At 39.9% G+C, this 15,807-nt stretch overlaps 1 protein-coding gene across 1 annotated transcript in view; it reads left to right on the forward strand.

The window, feature by feature from the left end:
• The window catches only part of TMEFF1 (transmembrane protein with EGF like and two follistatin like domains 1), a 222,624-nt gene that overhangs the window by 148,890 nt on the left and 57,927 nt on the right, over window positions 1-15,807 (forward strand). Inside the window, exon 5 of the mRNA XM_074987915.1 lies at window positions 13,585-13,681. Coding sequence (XP_074844016.1) covers window positions 13,585-13,681 — 97 coding nt within the window. The remainder of the gene's footprint in view (window positions 1-13,584; window positions 13,682-15,807) is intronic.

Here is a 15,807-nt window from a genome sequence, read left to right on the forward strand (position 1 = left end):
AGAGTTTGAGGTTCTGAGGCTATTGCACTAGGGGATATTCCATTTGCGAGGCAAAATTGATGATAGGGTCTGTTTATTTTGTTAGATGCAGCCTTGCTTAATTACAAGGCATGTACAAAGTCCTTCTTCTCTGAGTGCAGGAAGCAAATATACTTTTTAAGTTTACAGCCTCAAGCTTCTTTTCAGCCAGCACACCCAACCCAGAAACTCACTCTAAGTCTCCTTCAAGGTCACCCTCTTACAGGCTGCTGCTTGGATTTCTTCATGCTGTTTCTGTCTCTCTCCAGTTGTGTGATCGTTGCCGCCTCCCTTCTCCTATTTTCTCTTATGCTTTTCGCTGTCATCTAAAACAATAATGAGCAACCACCTTCTGTGTCTACACAATCCAAAACTCCTAAGCAGGTTCACAACCCCTTTTGTCATAAGTGGGAGATTGTGATTAATTTATCTTTACACTTACATTAATTGAAGGATGCATTCATAACCATCACTCTCAACAAGGTTTTAACTCAACCCATAACCATATGTCAGCTAGCTCATAACAATATTATCTGGTTCTGCAAAACACATCATATTAATTGTTTTATATTCTTCTTCCAAAAGACATGATTTGTTACTCTTGTTTTCACTTGCGAGAAAGAGAAGTCACAGTTTTAAATTCATGTCCCTATCTTTCATGCCAGAAAATGTTCCAACGTGTACCTGATTTACAGCAAATGAAATTAATGGGGTTATATACGTTGTAAATCAAATTTGGTCCAGTAGACTGAGCAGGGAAACAAAATTCTTAGCATGGCCCATCCTTACGAAGAAACTGGATGGCTATCTTTTTTGTTTGTTTTTCATACCAAGATATTTTTTCTACAGATCTTTTTTTTTTTCCTAGTTGGTCTTAGTGCACCAGATTCTCTCTAGTGTGCCAGTTGTGGTAACTTACTGACATAGCCTTGGGAAAAAGTGCTTTCTGTGGATTGCATAGGAATGACTGAGAGGAGAATGTAGTTAGTTTGTTTTTTCTACTTGTTTTGTCTGCAGTCACCTTCCGCATTCTGGCAGTTCCCAATAGTGTGAGAGAGATGACAACATGTGCCATGTGATGTTCTAAAAAGGTTCAGTACCTACCATAGTTTCTCAGGAGGTTAAAGCTGGGAAGGTTTTTTTGGGGGGGTGGGTGCGGGGAGGGGTGGGAGGGAAAGCAGGCAGCAGTCAGATACCTTTTGGGGATACAAACATCCATAATTCTCCCCAGTGTGCCTGAGGATTGAATGAGGACACTTTAAGAACTTTATCTCAATCCCCAAAAGGCTTGTGGGATTTCAGATGTATCTTTTGAAGCTTCTGGACATCTTGAGAAGTGGGGAAGTTCAAGCTAGGAAATCCATGGATTGATTATACTCATGAGATGTGTGTATGTAGTTAGATTTTGGGTGGCAGTCTATGTGACAGAGTGGGCAACCTTTGAATGGGTGTTGATTTTAATGTTCCAGTTACAATTCTCATTGCAGTATCAGGCTGTACATTGGGAACTGCTTGCCCAGATCTGAGCGCAATATTCAACTAAATATACCAGTGCTTCGGCACCCACTTTGGCCCATCGCCTAGGATAATGGCCAGGGAAATGAGCTTAAGTCTTTTAGGGAGAAATTTTTGGAGTTGTGGATGGGTTCCATTATGACAAAGTTGTTTATTGTGATGCACAGAGAAAGGCTGTAGGCAAATCAGACAAAATGAAGGGTGTTATTCAATTTTGCCTTATTTGGAGGTCTCTCTCAGACTACCATTGATGATTGGAGAGTGCAGTGTTTCTGAAGTCACCAGCTTAGAGGTTCAGATGGGCTCCAGGGGCCCTTCTAAATCTGCTGAGGTAGCTAGCTTGTCCAATGAGACAGACAGTAGCTCACATAAGAGGAGACCCTCTTGGGCTTGTTCCCTCTAGGCAGTTTTTTCCGTTTCGCTGCACACCATAGCTAGGTCTGCACTAGAGGGTTTTTTCGACAGCCAGATTCTCAAGGTGTTCTGTCGACAGGAAGTCATCAGAACACAGCACTTTTGTCAATAGTCGTATCTCTCTCCCCATGAGGCATAATGCCTCTGCCAACAGAGATCTACTGACAGAAAGACGGTCTGGATGTTCCAGGGGGCACAGGTGTGCCTCTGTCAACAGACAGGGCTTCTGCAACACTGGGCAGCCTTGTCTGCTGTGCTTCCATTTGGCCATTTTGACAATAGAGCGTGACATCTTCCGATACAAACTTCTGTCTCCAAATCACTGTAATCTAGACATAGCCAATAGCTTCTTCTCTTTCGGTTCAAACCAGTCTTTAACTTCTCTGCTGAGATTGCCAACAAGGATTACAATTAGTGCCTGTTTTGGTAGTGCTGTTTTTGTGCTATTGCCAATTGTCCACAAGGAACAGGTCTGAAATCACCAATCTATGTTATCGTCATCATCATCATTGTCATTTACGTCTACTGGTGTGTAGGGCACCAACAAAGGTCCTCCACCTCTGTCTCTGGCCAGCCTGTCAATAGTGCCCCAAGTGTGATTCATGCTCTTCATTTCTACTTCAAAAGTCCAGCGCCATGTTGTCTAGGGTTAGCCTCATTTCTGCTTCCCTTCAGAAGTCCAGTGCACAGCAGTCTATGTGATGGATTGTCCATCTTTCCTGAGCACATGCCCAATCCGTCTCCAGCATCTTTTCATAATGATGGTGGCTGTGTCACCTTGCTTGCACCGTGCAAGCAAGACCTGATTTGAAATTATTCTTTGCCAAAAAATATGGAGGATCCTCCCAAGGCTCCTGATGTGAAAGTTCGACAATTTACCGAGGTCTCATGCTGTCATCCGCCAGCATTCTGATCCATATTCTAATGTTGATAAGACACGGCTCTGGTAAAACTTCAATTTGGTGTTGATGCTGTACTGTGGTGACTTCTGTACAGCATTCAGACTCATAAAAACATTTCTGGCTTTACTGGGTCTGCTCTGAATATCACTTCTGACACTTTCATCTTGTCTGATGATGCTACCCAAGTATGTAAAGTTCTCTGAGGCAAGTAGGTCATGGCCATCAATCTTGACTGATGCTGGTGCCTCAATGTTTAGGGTCATGATTTCTGTCTTCTTCTGTCTAACTCTTAGTCTGACCTGTTTTCCGAACGTGAAAAGTTGATTTGTCTTCTCTTGCATAAAATGATGCATAAGGGAGAGCAAAATGAGGTCATCAGAAAAATCAATGTCCTCTAAGATGGAGAAAATGGACCATCTGATGCCTCTTGGCTCGTATTCTATTTTACGCTGCATAACCCAGTCTATGACTATGTTATCTAACCTATGTTATATAGCCCATCAAATAGTTATAGACAGTAATGACTTTGTTTCTTCAGGCCTGCTCTTCAGAGTCAGATCACTGGCCTCGAGGTAAAAAGCTCAATATTTTCGTACTAATCTCTTCAACCTTCTACATCCTCAGAAGACAAGATTTCTAAATGTCATTATATGGCTATAGAATTAATTAGTTATTCTTTCATTGTAAATATACACATAGCAGGTGTCTGTTTACCTACGCAAATGCATTTTGTGCATTAAAATTAATTTTAGACAGATGGCAGCCAATCAATCCATGCTTGCAAGCTGAGGAAATAACATGCTTGCAATACAGATAGCAAAGTTAATTATTGCTAAAATAATTTGTTTTGAATTCTCAATCTCTCTGAAATGTAGTAGCTAAAGTATCTTGTGGTGGGTGTTTGGCATATTGCTTTTTGTAATTAATATATTGATATACTGTATGTGCTTTTAGTAGACTGCCATCTGTTCCTTACTCTCATTGGGCACAACACTTACCCATGCTTGTCAGACAGTCAGAGTTGTGGAAACATGCAAATTTCAAAATCTTTATGTTTTATGAATTTCAAAACCCTGAATTTGTACAGCTTTCTGAACATGCCAGCTACGAAAGATGGAGAAGGATAACACAACACTGCCTCCGGGTGATTTGCAAATGTAACTACCCACAGGCAGAATTGAACCTGGGACCTCTGTAGCTTAGTGCAAGAGCCTCTACAGTTTGAGCTAAAAAGTCCACTTCCTTTCAGCTGTGGCGGTAGGGGAGATAGGTGTTTTTTCTCTCTAAGTGATCTAGATGTCACAACACGGGACAGCGAACCACACCTAGTAGGTGCGTGGGTTATGCAAACATTGACCTGTATCTTAAATCCCTATTAACCTCATTCATTTCTCTAAGTTAGTAAAAGTGGCAGCAAAACAAAGTTTCACAGTGCCCTTGTGAAGCCACGAAAGGAGACAAATATAGAGGGCCTGAATGTGCAGCCTTTAGCACTTAGGCTAGTAATGACTTCTGGGTGACTGATCTTGTGTTAGTGCGTGCAAGCCTGAGTAAGCGTATCAGAGTCATGACCACAGAGAGCCTAAGAGACAGATGTCTGTTCCTTATGTGCGGAGGTGGGGAATGAGGAGTCCTCTCCTGGCCATGCTGCCCTTGTAAGGGGTTGACATAATTGCATTGCCTGGGCTAGTGAAACTGCAGGATCTGCTCCCACCTTCTTCATCACTCTTCTGTGCATATAATGACTTTCCTACCACCTCACTGCCCGATGGTGGTGCACAGTTTGACCAGTGCTTATTTTGAAGTTGTGTAGCTTCCTTCTGGAGCATCAGGAACTGGCTCCTTTGGAAACAGGACACAGGAATAGTTTAAAAACAAGTCCTGTGGCACCATATAGACTAACAGATATTTTGGAGCATAAGCTTTCATGGGCAATGACCTGCTTCTTTGCCCACGAGAGCTTATGTGCCAAAATATCTGTTAGTCTACAAGGTGCCACAGGACTTCTTGTTGTTTTTGAAGATACAGACTACTCGGCTACCTCTCTGAGATTTGTCACCATGCAAGGAATAGTTTAGTCTCTTCTATGGTGATTCTTTTGCAGTCAGATAAAACTCATCACATGCTACCAAAACATTAATACATCAGTGATGATATTAATATATAAGAACACTGCGAGTTAAGTTTACCACGTCATACACCTAATACAGAATTACAAAAGCAAGGAAAAGAAAAATGCAAGTATCTAACAGCACAAGGTCTCGACTCCACCCTGAGTCACATCGTATCACTAGAACAACTTCCAGAAAACACACTCCTGCCTTAATCGTGCCTCAGAAGGCATGTCAGTTTTCAAACTTCCTCCTTTCCCCAACTCACAACTACCCTAACCAGATCAGACAGCTCTTTGAGGCCTGCCATTATTGATAGTTGAGGACAAGGCTGCTGGGAGGGTTGACTGAGAACAGGATCTTCAACGCTGGTAAAGATTCCTTACACAAAGACTAGCACCACCTAAGCCAGTGGAAGATTCAAGCTTTACAAAAAGAGATGAACATTCAGAATAAATATGCAGTTTTTCCTGTAAAACAAAGGAAATGCCTGCAGCTGCAGTCAGAGGGGTGTCTGGAACATGGGCAGACGTACCCAAGCTAGCTTTCATTATGCTAGCTTGAATATCAATAGCTGCAACAACGTGGGTTAGCTGCTCAAGTCCATACCTAGATCATGAGCAGGCTTGTATAGGCCGTGATCCAAGCTAGCTCAGGGATGTCTACAGACGCTGCATTCACTTCTCTGATTGCAGTGTGGACATCCCAAAGAGGCTGAAGTCTTGCTTTAAGAGCAAAGCAAAGCAGAGCCTTATCTATGCCGCCACAGTACTGTTTCCATAATCTGTCAGTCAACAAGTCACTAGATTGTAGCCTGCAATAAGGGGTGTTGTGGAGATAACTGCCTCAAGGAGGTGCCCTGGGAGGCACGATGGAGATAGCCTGACTGTGCTGAGAGGAGCACAGTGGGGAGACACCCCGTTTAAGAGGTGCAGCACACAACATGGTAGGCATGCAGGAGTGACAGAGTCCTGGTTCCCCGACTTCCCACCCCCTTTTAGATAAGTTGCTCACAGTAGGGACGCCTCTAGCAGCCCTTGCATTTCGAACACAGAGGCTTCAGTTCTTAACAGGACAGGCAGGTCAGAGAACAGTCATTTCTGCATAGTCACGTAAAGACTGACCACCACTTACCCATAAACCCTACTCACTCTGCTCTGGTACAGTGTATTTATATTTTGTTCTCATTGGACTGGATTGTGACTTTAGGCACAGCCCTAAGCAAGGGAAGTGTGTGGGTGATTCATCAACCTGGTAGAGCCCTGGGGGGCCATTCTGACTCAGAGGGTCCATCTACAACAGCCAAAAAAAAAAACACATCCAGCCCATGGTTGCAGGCTTGGGCTGGATTCTGATTTCTGGGACTCATCTGCACAGCAATGAAGCAGATTGAGTTGGCTGCCTCGGAGCACCTACAGATGTCTAGTTTCTATCAAAACAAAAATGCAGTCCAGTAGCACTTTAGAGACTAACAAAATAATTTATTAGGTGATGCGCTTTCGTGGGACAGACCCACTTCTTCAGACCGTAGCCAGACCAGAACAGACTCAGTATTTAAGGCACAGAGAACCAAAAATAATAATCAAGGTTGACAAATCAGAAAAATTGTAATCAGGGTGAGCAAATCAGAGAGCAGAGGGACAGAAGGATGGGGGGGAAGTCCTTATAAGGATGATTTTACATACTTTGCTTTATCTAATTCTTGACTTCCACCCCCCGAACTCCTTCTGTCCCTCTGCTCTCTGATTTGCTCACCCTGATAATAATATTTCTGATTTGTCAACCTTGATAACTACTTCTGGTTCTCTGTGCCTTAAATATTGAGTCTATTTTGGTATGGTGATGATCTGAAGAAGTGGGTCTGTCCCACGAAAGCTCACGACCAAATACATTATTTTGTTAGTCTTTAAAGTGCTACTGGACTGCTTTTTTTTTGATAGCATATAGACTAGCATGGCTACCTCTCTGTTATGTGTCTAGTTGCTGTGTAGACATGCCAAGAGAAAGAGCCTTGGCTGGTGTATGTATGACTGCTCCCACCTTCCTCATCACTCTTCTGGGCATATAAAAACTTTCCTACCTCCTTGGTATCCTATGTTGGTGCATAGTTTGACAAATGCTTATTTGGAAATTGTTTAGTTTCCTTTTGGAGCATGGGCGCACGTGTGTGTGTGTTAATTTGATGGTGGGCTGTAACAAAAAAAGAGCGTGAAAAGAGGGAACAAATGAGCATTCATTGAGAACAAAATCAAGATGCTGGGAACAAAATTAATCAAGACAACACAGGATGTGAACAGAAGAAATTCTTTAATTGCCTATTCTCCAGTGCCAGGGGCCTGGGTAAGAAACAACAGGAATTGGAATTGCTTGTTTATGAGCATAAATTCAATCTTGTTGCTATTACTGAAACCTAGTGGGATGATTCGCATGATTGGAATGTTGAAATCAATGATTATAACCCATTTAGGAAGGATCTAGTTACTAAAGAGGGAGGGAGAGTGGCATTCTGTCATAATGGTATTGCCTGTTTCTGAGTCACTGGCAGCTTGGAAGAAAATGATCTTGAATGTTTATGGATCAATTTCCCAACAACTAAAACACATGATGGGGCACAAGTTGGTGTCTGCTACAGACCACAAAATCACACTAGAGAACAGCTCCCTAATCACCATCTTGAATGTGCAAAGCAGCAGGGAACTCTGTGATTATGCAGGACTTTAATTTGGGTGATACATACTTAGGCTTTGGGAATTAGCTTTTTATCTGTTAATGTTTACAATTGTTGATTGCACTGTACAAACACAAACCGACAAAAATATTTCCATTGACAGTAGCAGAAATGTTAGGACAGTTTGTTTTAACGATATTTACTGTGTATATTTTGGCATTTGCTGTTGCCAGGTTATGTTTTAAGAGTTATAAAGCTTTAACTTTTTGAATCTCCAAATCTACTGTCATTACTGCCTGTTTCCCCATAATTTCTTGCAACTGTAGAAACACAAAGGCTGTGTCTACACTAGCCAAAAACTTCAAAACTGCCATGCAGACGGCCATTTTGAAGTTTACTAATGAAGTGCTGAAATACATATTCAGCGCCTCATTAGCATGCAGGTGGCCGCGGCACTTTGAAATTGGTGCGGTTCGTCGCTGCACGGCTCGTCCAGACGGGGCTCCTTTTCGAAAGGACCCCGCCTAGTTCGAAGTCCCCTTATTCCTATGAGCAGATAGGAATAAGGGGACTTTGAAGTGGCTGGGGGCCTTTCGAAAAGGAGCCCTGTCTGGACGAACCGTGCGGTGGCGAGCCGCATCAATTTTGAAGTGCAGCGGCCACCCGCGTGCTAATGAGACACTGAATATGTATTTCAGCGCTTCATTAGTAAACTTCGAAATGGCCATTTGCATGGCCATTTCGAAGTTTTTGGCTAGTGTAGACATGGCCAAAGTGTTGCATCCTGCATCGGGGAATTTTAGCTTAGACCTCAACTTGACAGATAGAGAGGAAATGATCACAGAACTAAAAAATTAATCATAGATTAGCCACTTGTGCTCTTGATTTTATTCTGTTTACACATAACAAATGAAATCAATTCCAAACTAGTATATGATGTTTTTAAAAGGGCCAATTTGATGAACCTCTGATTTTTCAGTAAGTATTGGAGCATTGGGAAAGTTCCAGAAGTCTGCCAGAAAGCTAATTTAGCTCTTGAGCTTAGCAAAGACAAGTTTATAAGTTGACTTCATCACAATCTGTCAGTTCCTACATGGGGAATAAATATTTAATAATGGACTCGTTAGTCTAGCAGAGAAAGATACAGCATGAGCCAGAGGCTGGAAATTGAAGTTAGACCAATTCAGGCGACACCTAAGGTGTAAGCTTCTAAGAGTGAGAATAAATAATCATTTGAACAATATAGCAAGAGTCCTGCTGGAGTCTCCATCACTAACAACTTTTAAAGTAAGATTGGTTTTTTTTCCTAAAAGGTATATTCTAGGAATTATTTTGGGAGATGTTCTATGTCCTGGAAGTTCTAGTCTACAGGATAAGCCAGGATGGGGCTCAGATGGTGTGTCTGAGTGAATAAGGTCCCCAAACTCCCTACTGCTACTTGGGACCTTAGTCTACAGGAGGTCAGGCTAGATTTCTTAGTTGGTCCCTTCTGGCCTTGTAATTTATGATGGAAGGATGTTGCTAAATTGGAGAGGGTTCGGAGAAGAGCCATGGAAATGATTAAAAAGTTGGAAAAGATGCTTTATTATGCAAGACTCAAGGAACTCAATTTATTGAGCTGAAAATAAAGTTCAGGATATGACTTGGTCACAGTTTATAAATACATAGTGGGAAACAGAAAATGTGGTAATAGAAGACCCTTAGTTTAGTAGACAAAGGTGTAATAAGATCTTACAATTGGGATTTGAAGATGGACAAATACAGGCTAAACATAAGATTCAAATTCACAGTAATGAAGATAACTAAGCATGGAATGATTTGTCAAGGATTTGATGGATTCTTCATATCTGGAAGCTTTAAAATTGAGGCTGCATGGTTTTCCAGAAGGTGTGCTCTAGTTCAAGTAAGGGTGGAATCAGGTACGTCCTTTGCCCTGGTCTATATAGGAAGTCAGACAAGATTATGACAATGGTCCCTTCTGTCTCTATAATGAATTTATCATCTCTGAATTTATTCCAGCTATATATTATTACAGCCACTGCTCCTCATGCTTTCTCATCTGTGCTGGCCACTGAGTAAGCAGTGGAGCCATGGTTTTATTTGTCCCTTTCTCCATCTAATCCCAGTTTGTCCACTCCAGGTACCTCTAGACCCAAGTTCTTAAGAAGCCATGGGTAGATGGAAGAAGGGTTCCTACTCTTCCAGACTCCAAAGCGTGCTGCATTTAAGGGATGCTGTTGGCTTAGAATGTACACTTCTGGCTTACTTTGTTTAACTGGCATCTGTTACAAGTAGTGCACTAGACTACTATAAAAGGAGAGAAGAGAAAATACTTTTATCTGTTACTTAACTTTATCTCTGATGACATTTTTACAGACAATTTCACTATTTCAGTATAATCGGTTTCCCTGTTTAAGTCTTTTAAAAGGCAACTAAACAGGGAAAAACACTTTAAAAGTAGAAAAAGATGGTTGTAAAACCACAAAAAATTGACAGTGTGACTCAGAAACAAGTTATTATCTGAAATTATATTAAATAAGTATCTTTAGTTTACTGTATTGCAATTTTCATGTTCCTTTAATGGTTTTATTGCAATTGAAAATTTAGTTGCAAAACTCCAAATGTAAAACAAAAAAAAAGGAGGAGTGGGTGGAATTAAATTAACCACATTATTTTAAGCTATTTCTCCGCAGCGTTATTTTTAGCTCAAAATTGAACATAAAGAATAAAATCAGATTAAATCCTTTCAGGGTACACTGAGCAGAAGTAGAAATGTATTGTAACTACACATCTTAAAAGTATTTGATAATTTTATATATTTTAACAGCTTATCTAACATTAAAATTTATTTAATTTTTAGTGTGTGGTTTTGCTTTAAGTAGATTTTATATTTAGATTTAACTTGCCATTAATAAAGGAAATAAAGCTATGATGATAGTTTCAAAAAATTTGAGCTTTGAAATATGAAACATGTTTTCATATTGTGCTTTCCAGGTGAGTTTTTAATTTGGGATCAGTTAACAGAAATTTAGGTTATTATGGTATATAGGAATCCTGTAGCGTGTAGCAATTCATAGTGAAGTGGCATTCATTGTTTGACATGTGATAATACATTTAAAATATACCATATCCTTCTAACTATGCAGCACTTTTAGCCCTGGTAACTTTTTATACATTTGAAGATCTTAATATTATTATGGTTACATTGTTCTGTACTTTGAATCTGAAAACTGTTTTTCTTAATCAGCTTGATATTTTTACAAACTTGGATTAAAAAGATAACACTAATATTGGTTCACTTCAATGATCCACCGGATATGTCATAACTAGAACTGTTGATTAATCACAATTAGCTCACATAATTAACTAAAAACAATTAATCATGAATAATTGCCCTGTTACACAATAGAAAGCCAGCTGAAATTTATTAAATATTTTGGGTATTTTTATGTCAATAATGATTCCAATTACCAAACAGAACACTAAATGGAAAGTGCTCACTTAGTATGACTATTTTTATTAAAATATAGACACTGTAAAAATAATAAACAAAAGAAATAGTATTTTGCATTTCACCTCATATATAGTGATGTGCAATCTCTTTATTGTGAAAATGTAGCTTACAGAAGTTGATATTTTGCTTAAAATACTGTACTCAGAAACAAAACTTTGTAAAGTTGTAGAGGCTACAAGTCTACTCAGTCCTATTTGTTGTTCTGCCATTTGCTAAGACAAATAATTTTGTTTACGTTGATGGGAGATACTACTGCCTGATTCTTATTTATGGTGTTAGCAGAAAACAAAACAGCTGTCCTGTAGCACCTTAAAGACTAACCATATTGTTGTTAAATGTTATATATGTTATGTTACATGTTGTCATGTTATATGTTGTCATATTGTTAGTCTTTGAGGTGTTACAGGACTACTTTTTTTGTTTTGTGTTAGCAGAGAGTGAGAACAGGTGTTTTCATGGCACTTTTGTAGCCGGCATTGCAAAGTGCATATTCTCAGATATGCTGAACATTTGTATGGCCCTTCAAGCTTCAGCCACCATTCCAAAGGACATACTTCCATGCTGACAATGCTTTTTTGAAAAACATAATGCATTAATTAAATTTGTGATTGAACGCCTTGAGGGAGAACTGTACGTCTCTGGCTCCATTTTAGTCATATTCTGCCATGTATTTCATGTTATAACCATGTTGGATGGTGGCCCAACACATTTGTTTTAAGAATGCTTCGACAGCAGATTAGACAAAACACAAGCAAGGTACCAATGTGAGGTTTCTAACAACAGCTACAGCACTCAATCAAGGTTTAAGAATCTGAAGTGCTGTCCAAAATCCGAGAGGGACAGTTTTGGAGCATGCTTTGAAGTGTTTTAAAAGAGGAAGACTTTGATGTGGAAACTACTCAGACTACCAGAAAAGAAAATCAGCCACCTGCTGGTGGCATCTGACTCAGATGATGAAAATGAACATGCATCAGTCCACGCTGCTTTGGATTATTATCAAGCACAACACATCATCAGCGTAGGTGCATGTCATCTGGAATGGTGATTGAAACACAAACAGAAATATGAGTACTTAGCATATCTAGCTATGATGCTACCATGTAAATGCTTATTCTCATTTTCACGTAACATGTAAACAAGAAGTGGGCAGCATTATTTCCAGCAAATTGTAACCAAATTTGTCTGTGTGAATGATTGGCTGAACAAGAAGCAGGACTGAGTGGACTTGTCAGCACTAAAGTTTTATGCTTTACTTTTGAATGGAAATTATTTTTCGTACATAGTTCTATATTTTGTAAGTTCAACTTTTAAAATAAAGCTATTGCACTAAGTGACTTGTACGAGGTGAAACAAACAATTTTTTACAGTGCAAATATTTGCAATAAAAGGAAAGTGAGCATTGTACACTTGATATTCTGTACTGTAAGTGAAGCACATATATTTGAAAGTGTAGAAAACATCTTAAATATTTAAAATAGATGGTATTCTATTATTGTTTAACTTTTAAAATCATGATTATTTTTAAATGATTGACAGCCCTAGTCATGGCAATATAAATTAGGCATCTATCGAATTTTAGATTATTCTGTATCTGAACATTGTGTATCTACATTTTGCTCCCGTGAGACTGATAAACTGTGATGTCAGAGTGAACCAGAAGAATAATGCTGTTGCCTGCAGGTCTAATGTTTCGGAACTTTGGAGATATGCTGTACCTTCTATGAGGAAGTTCCATTTTTACCTGTCTGATATCAGGAGGATGCACTGGGTCTTCTGTATGCCCTGTGCCGCTGATAATGTTAAGCATGAAAAGAAATAAGGCTGGAATGATGAGAAATTAGTATCATCTAAGTATGAAGAGGCAGACAAATCTTTCCTCAAGGGCACAAGAAAAATCATTTCATGTAACAAGTAGTTATATCGGACTATGTCTGGAATTGCAAAACTTCCCCTGTATTCTGAGTGGCCAAGTATGCAATCACTATTGGAACCTCACTACATTAGGAGCCAGATGTCATTAAAAGATGAATCTGTGTTATGGTATTGATGGTAAATAAAGTTTAAAAGTTAGCTATTCCTTACAATGAGCTAGTATGTATGTTAGAGTCCAATTCAGAGAACTGAGGAAAATAAGTAACGCATCAGTCTGTACAACAATAAAAGAGAAGTAAATAGCCAATGAAGTCATAGTTGGTTTCTTGTTGTTGTTGATTTGGTTTTGTGTGCTATTTTATTTTTTATTATCAATATATCAAACTTAATTGTTCCCCAAATTTGGAAGAACTAATACTAGTTAGGTTAATGACTGTGGAGTAAATATATGACAATGCTATGCCAACAAGCAGCTTCCTTGTTGAAAGACAAGCTAATTTGTGTAGACAGTTTCATGGCATAATGTGAAAGAAATCACATTTCATAATGATGCTGCCTTGTTTTATTTAGAGTATGAAGGATCTGGAACAGAAGTTCACAGAAAACACTCCAAATGTGGAGTTTGCAAATACAGGGCTGAGTGTGATGAAGATGCAGAAAATGTTGGGTAAGTAACAAGTTTCCTTCAAAAAAAATTAGTAATCCTCAACCTTAATATGTGAATTCCTCCAGCTATCTGGTGGAATTGTGTATGAATATATTTAAGCAAGGAGCTATGTGTAAGTATTCATTTCTGCTTTACTTTAAAGCCTTCACAAGTGGTTTATAGTTCATTTGCACAAATACCGCATTTCAGCTGCATTTCTGATTAGGAGCATCTCTTCTTAGGCTGTTGAAGTGTTTAGAGTTACATTATTAAAACATAAATAAATAAAGAAGTCTATCAATATCACTATATTAACATCACCTTTAATGAGGTTTTTTTATATACAGGTAAGACAGAGTAAGGAATCACTAAAAAAATAAATCACAGAAACATTAGTTCATTTCTCAGTTAAGATTTATTATCTACCATAGCCCATAAAATAATATAGGTTTTACCTCTAAAAACTGGGATTCTCTGGTCTGGCAACATCCGTGGTCTGACAGGACCCTGGATATTCCCAGACTAGAGAAGCTAGGGTTGGAGCTTGGTAACCAAGCTGCAGCTGGTGCCAGAGCCGTAGGCAGCAGCCATGGAGCTGTGGCCAGGGCAGGAGCTCTTGACAGCAGCAACGCGGCCAGAGTTGAAGCCGCAAAGCTGTGGCTGGAACTTTACCCCTCAGTGGAAAGGCTGCATCTGGGGCCAGAGCCCACAGCTAGCAGCAGCAGGGCTGAGCCATGGCCTGTGGCAGGGGACTGCAAGAGGCAGCATCCAGGTTGTGGCTAGAAATGGGTGGAAGTGGACTGGGGGCTGCTGGCAGGAACCATTCCCTGGTCCTGCAAATCCCTTCATATGGGACAGGTCAGGTCCTGAGGCTGCTGGACCTGGGAGGTCTGACCTGTATAGGCAATTCCAAAGGCTGTCCTTTCGGTCAAAATAAGCTTCAAATCAGTATATTGAGCTGAACGGAGGATCTGATTCAGTAATTTTTTTTCTAAGTTACTGTAACATTTGACCACTGAAACACACCGTTGGGAAACCCATCTTATAAAAAGAAAAATATCTGTCAATTGTCAGAACTCAAAATAAAGGACCATGCAAGGAATAGTTTTTAGGGAACATTTAAGAAAATCCATTGTGTACAAGTAAATATGCAAACTAGGCTGTATTTACAGCAGGGGTGGGCAAGAAACAGCCCATGAGCTGAACGCGGTTCACCAAGGTTAGCCTCTGAGGGAGCTGTTGGCACTTTAATTATCTGTGTGCCCATGGGTACGGCCACTTGCAACTCCTGTTGTACTCAGATTGCCATTCCTGGCCAATGGGAGCTACAGAAAGTGGTTTCCTGGCTCATACCACTTCCCAGAGCTCCTATTGGCTGGGAATGATTATCTGTAGCCAGTGGGAGCTGCAAATGACTGAATCTGCAGAATCACAGGTACATATTGTGGCAATGGCCTATCAGGCACTAGCCCTGTTGAACCACGCCCTTCCTGTGGGTGGCTTATTGCCCATCCTTGATTTAGGGCCTGATTACACTACAGCATATTTATATTGCATTTAACAATATATTTAGGTTGTTAGTTTGGTACCTTAGGGGACAGTGTTATATGTTACCATGCCAGAGACAGTTCCTCAGCATGGTGTGAGCTTTAGTCTTTAGGAAGAAGGACATGATCAGGATTTGCTTTCCAGAATAGCAGTTAGTCACATATTAGCATGGCAGTGCTGAAGGAAGTGATCTTTAGTGTCTGCTGTATGAGGAATACTGGCATTATCGTTGCTGAAGATCTAGGTGAGATGTGGGAAATATCATAGAAGAGGTATATCCATTAAACACAGTTTGGCATAGTGAAGGAAAGAACATAGAAATGAAAAGTTATCTGAAAGTCACTAATCTCAGGGGCACCAATGTCCTTAAACCCATCGGGGATACATTAGGTGGGAAATGACCCTTACTTAAATGGCACTCCACCACAAAAGAGAAATGCTGTTTTCTTTGTTGGATGCCATTTTGAACTCTTCTCATGTTAGGGAGGAAGTTAAGGACAAATGTTAAGCATGTTGAAAAAAAGTCTTACTAATACAATGTAAAAAGAACAGTGGTGATATAACTGTATGTAAGTCTTTGTATGATACTTTGATTTTCA

Source organism: Carettochelys insculpta, chromosome 2 (assembly GCF_033958435.1).
Source record: "Carettochelys insculpta isolate YL-2023 chromosome 2, ASM3395843v1, whole genome shotgun sequence".
NCBI lineage: Eukaryota > Metazoa > Chordata > Testudines > Carettochelyidae > Carettochelys > Carettochelys insculpta.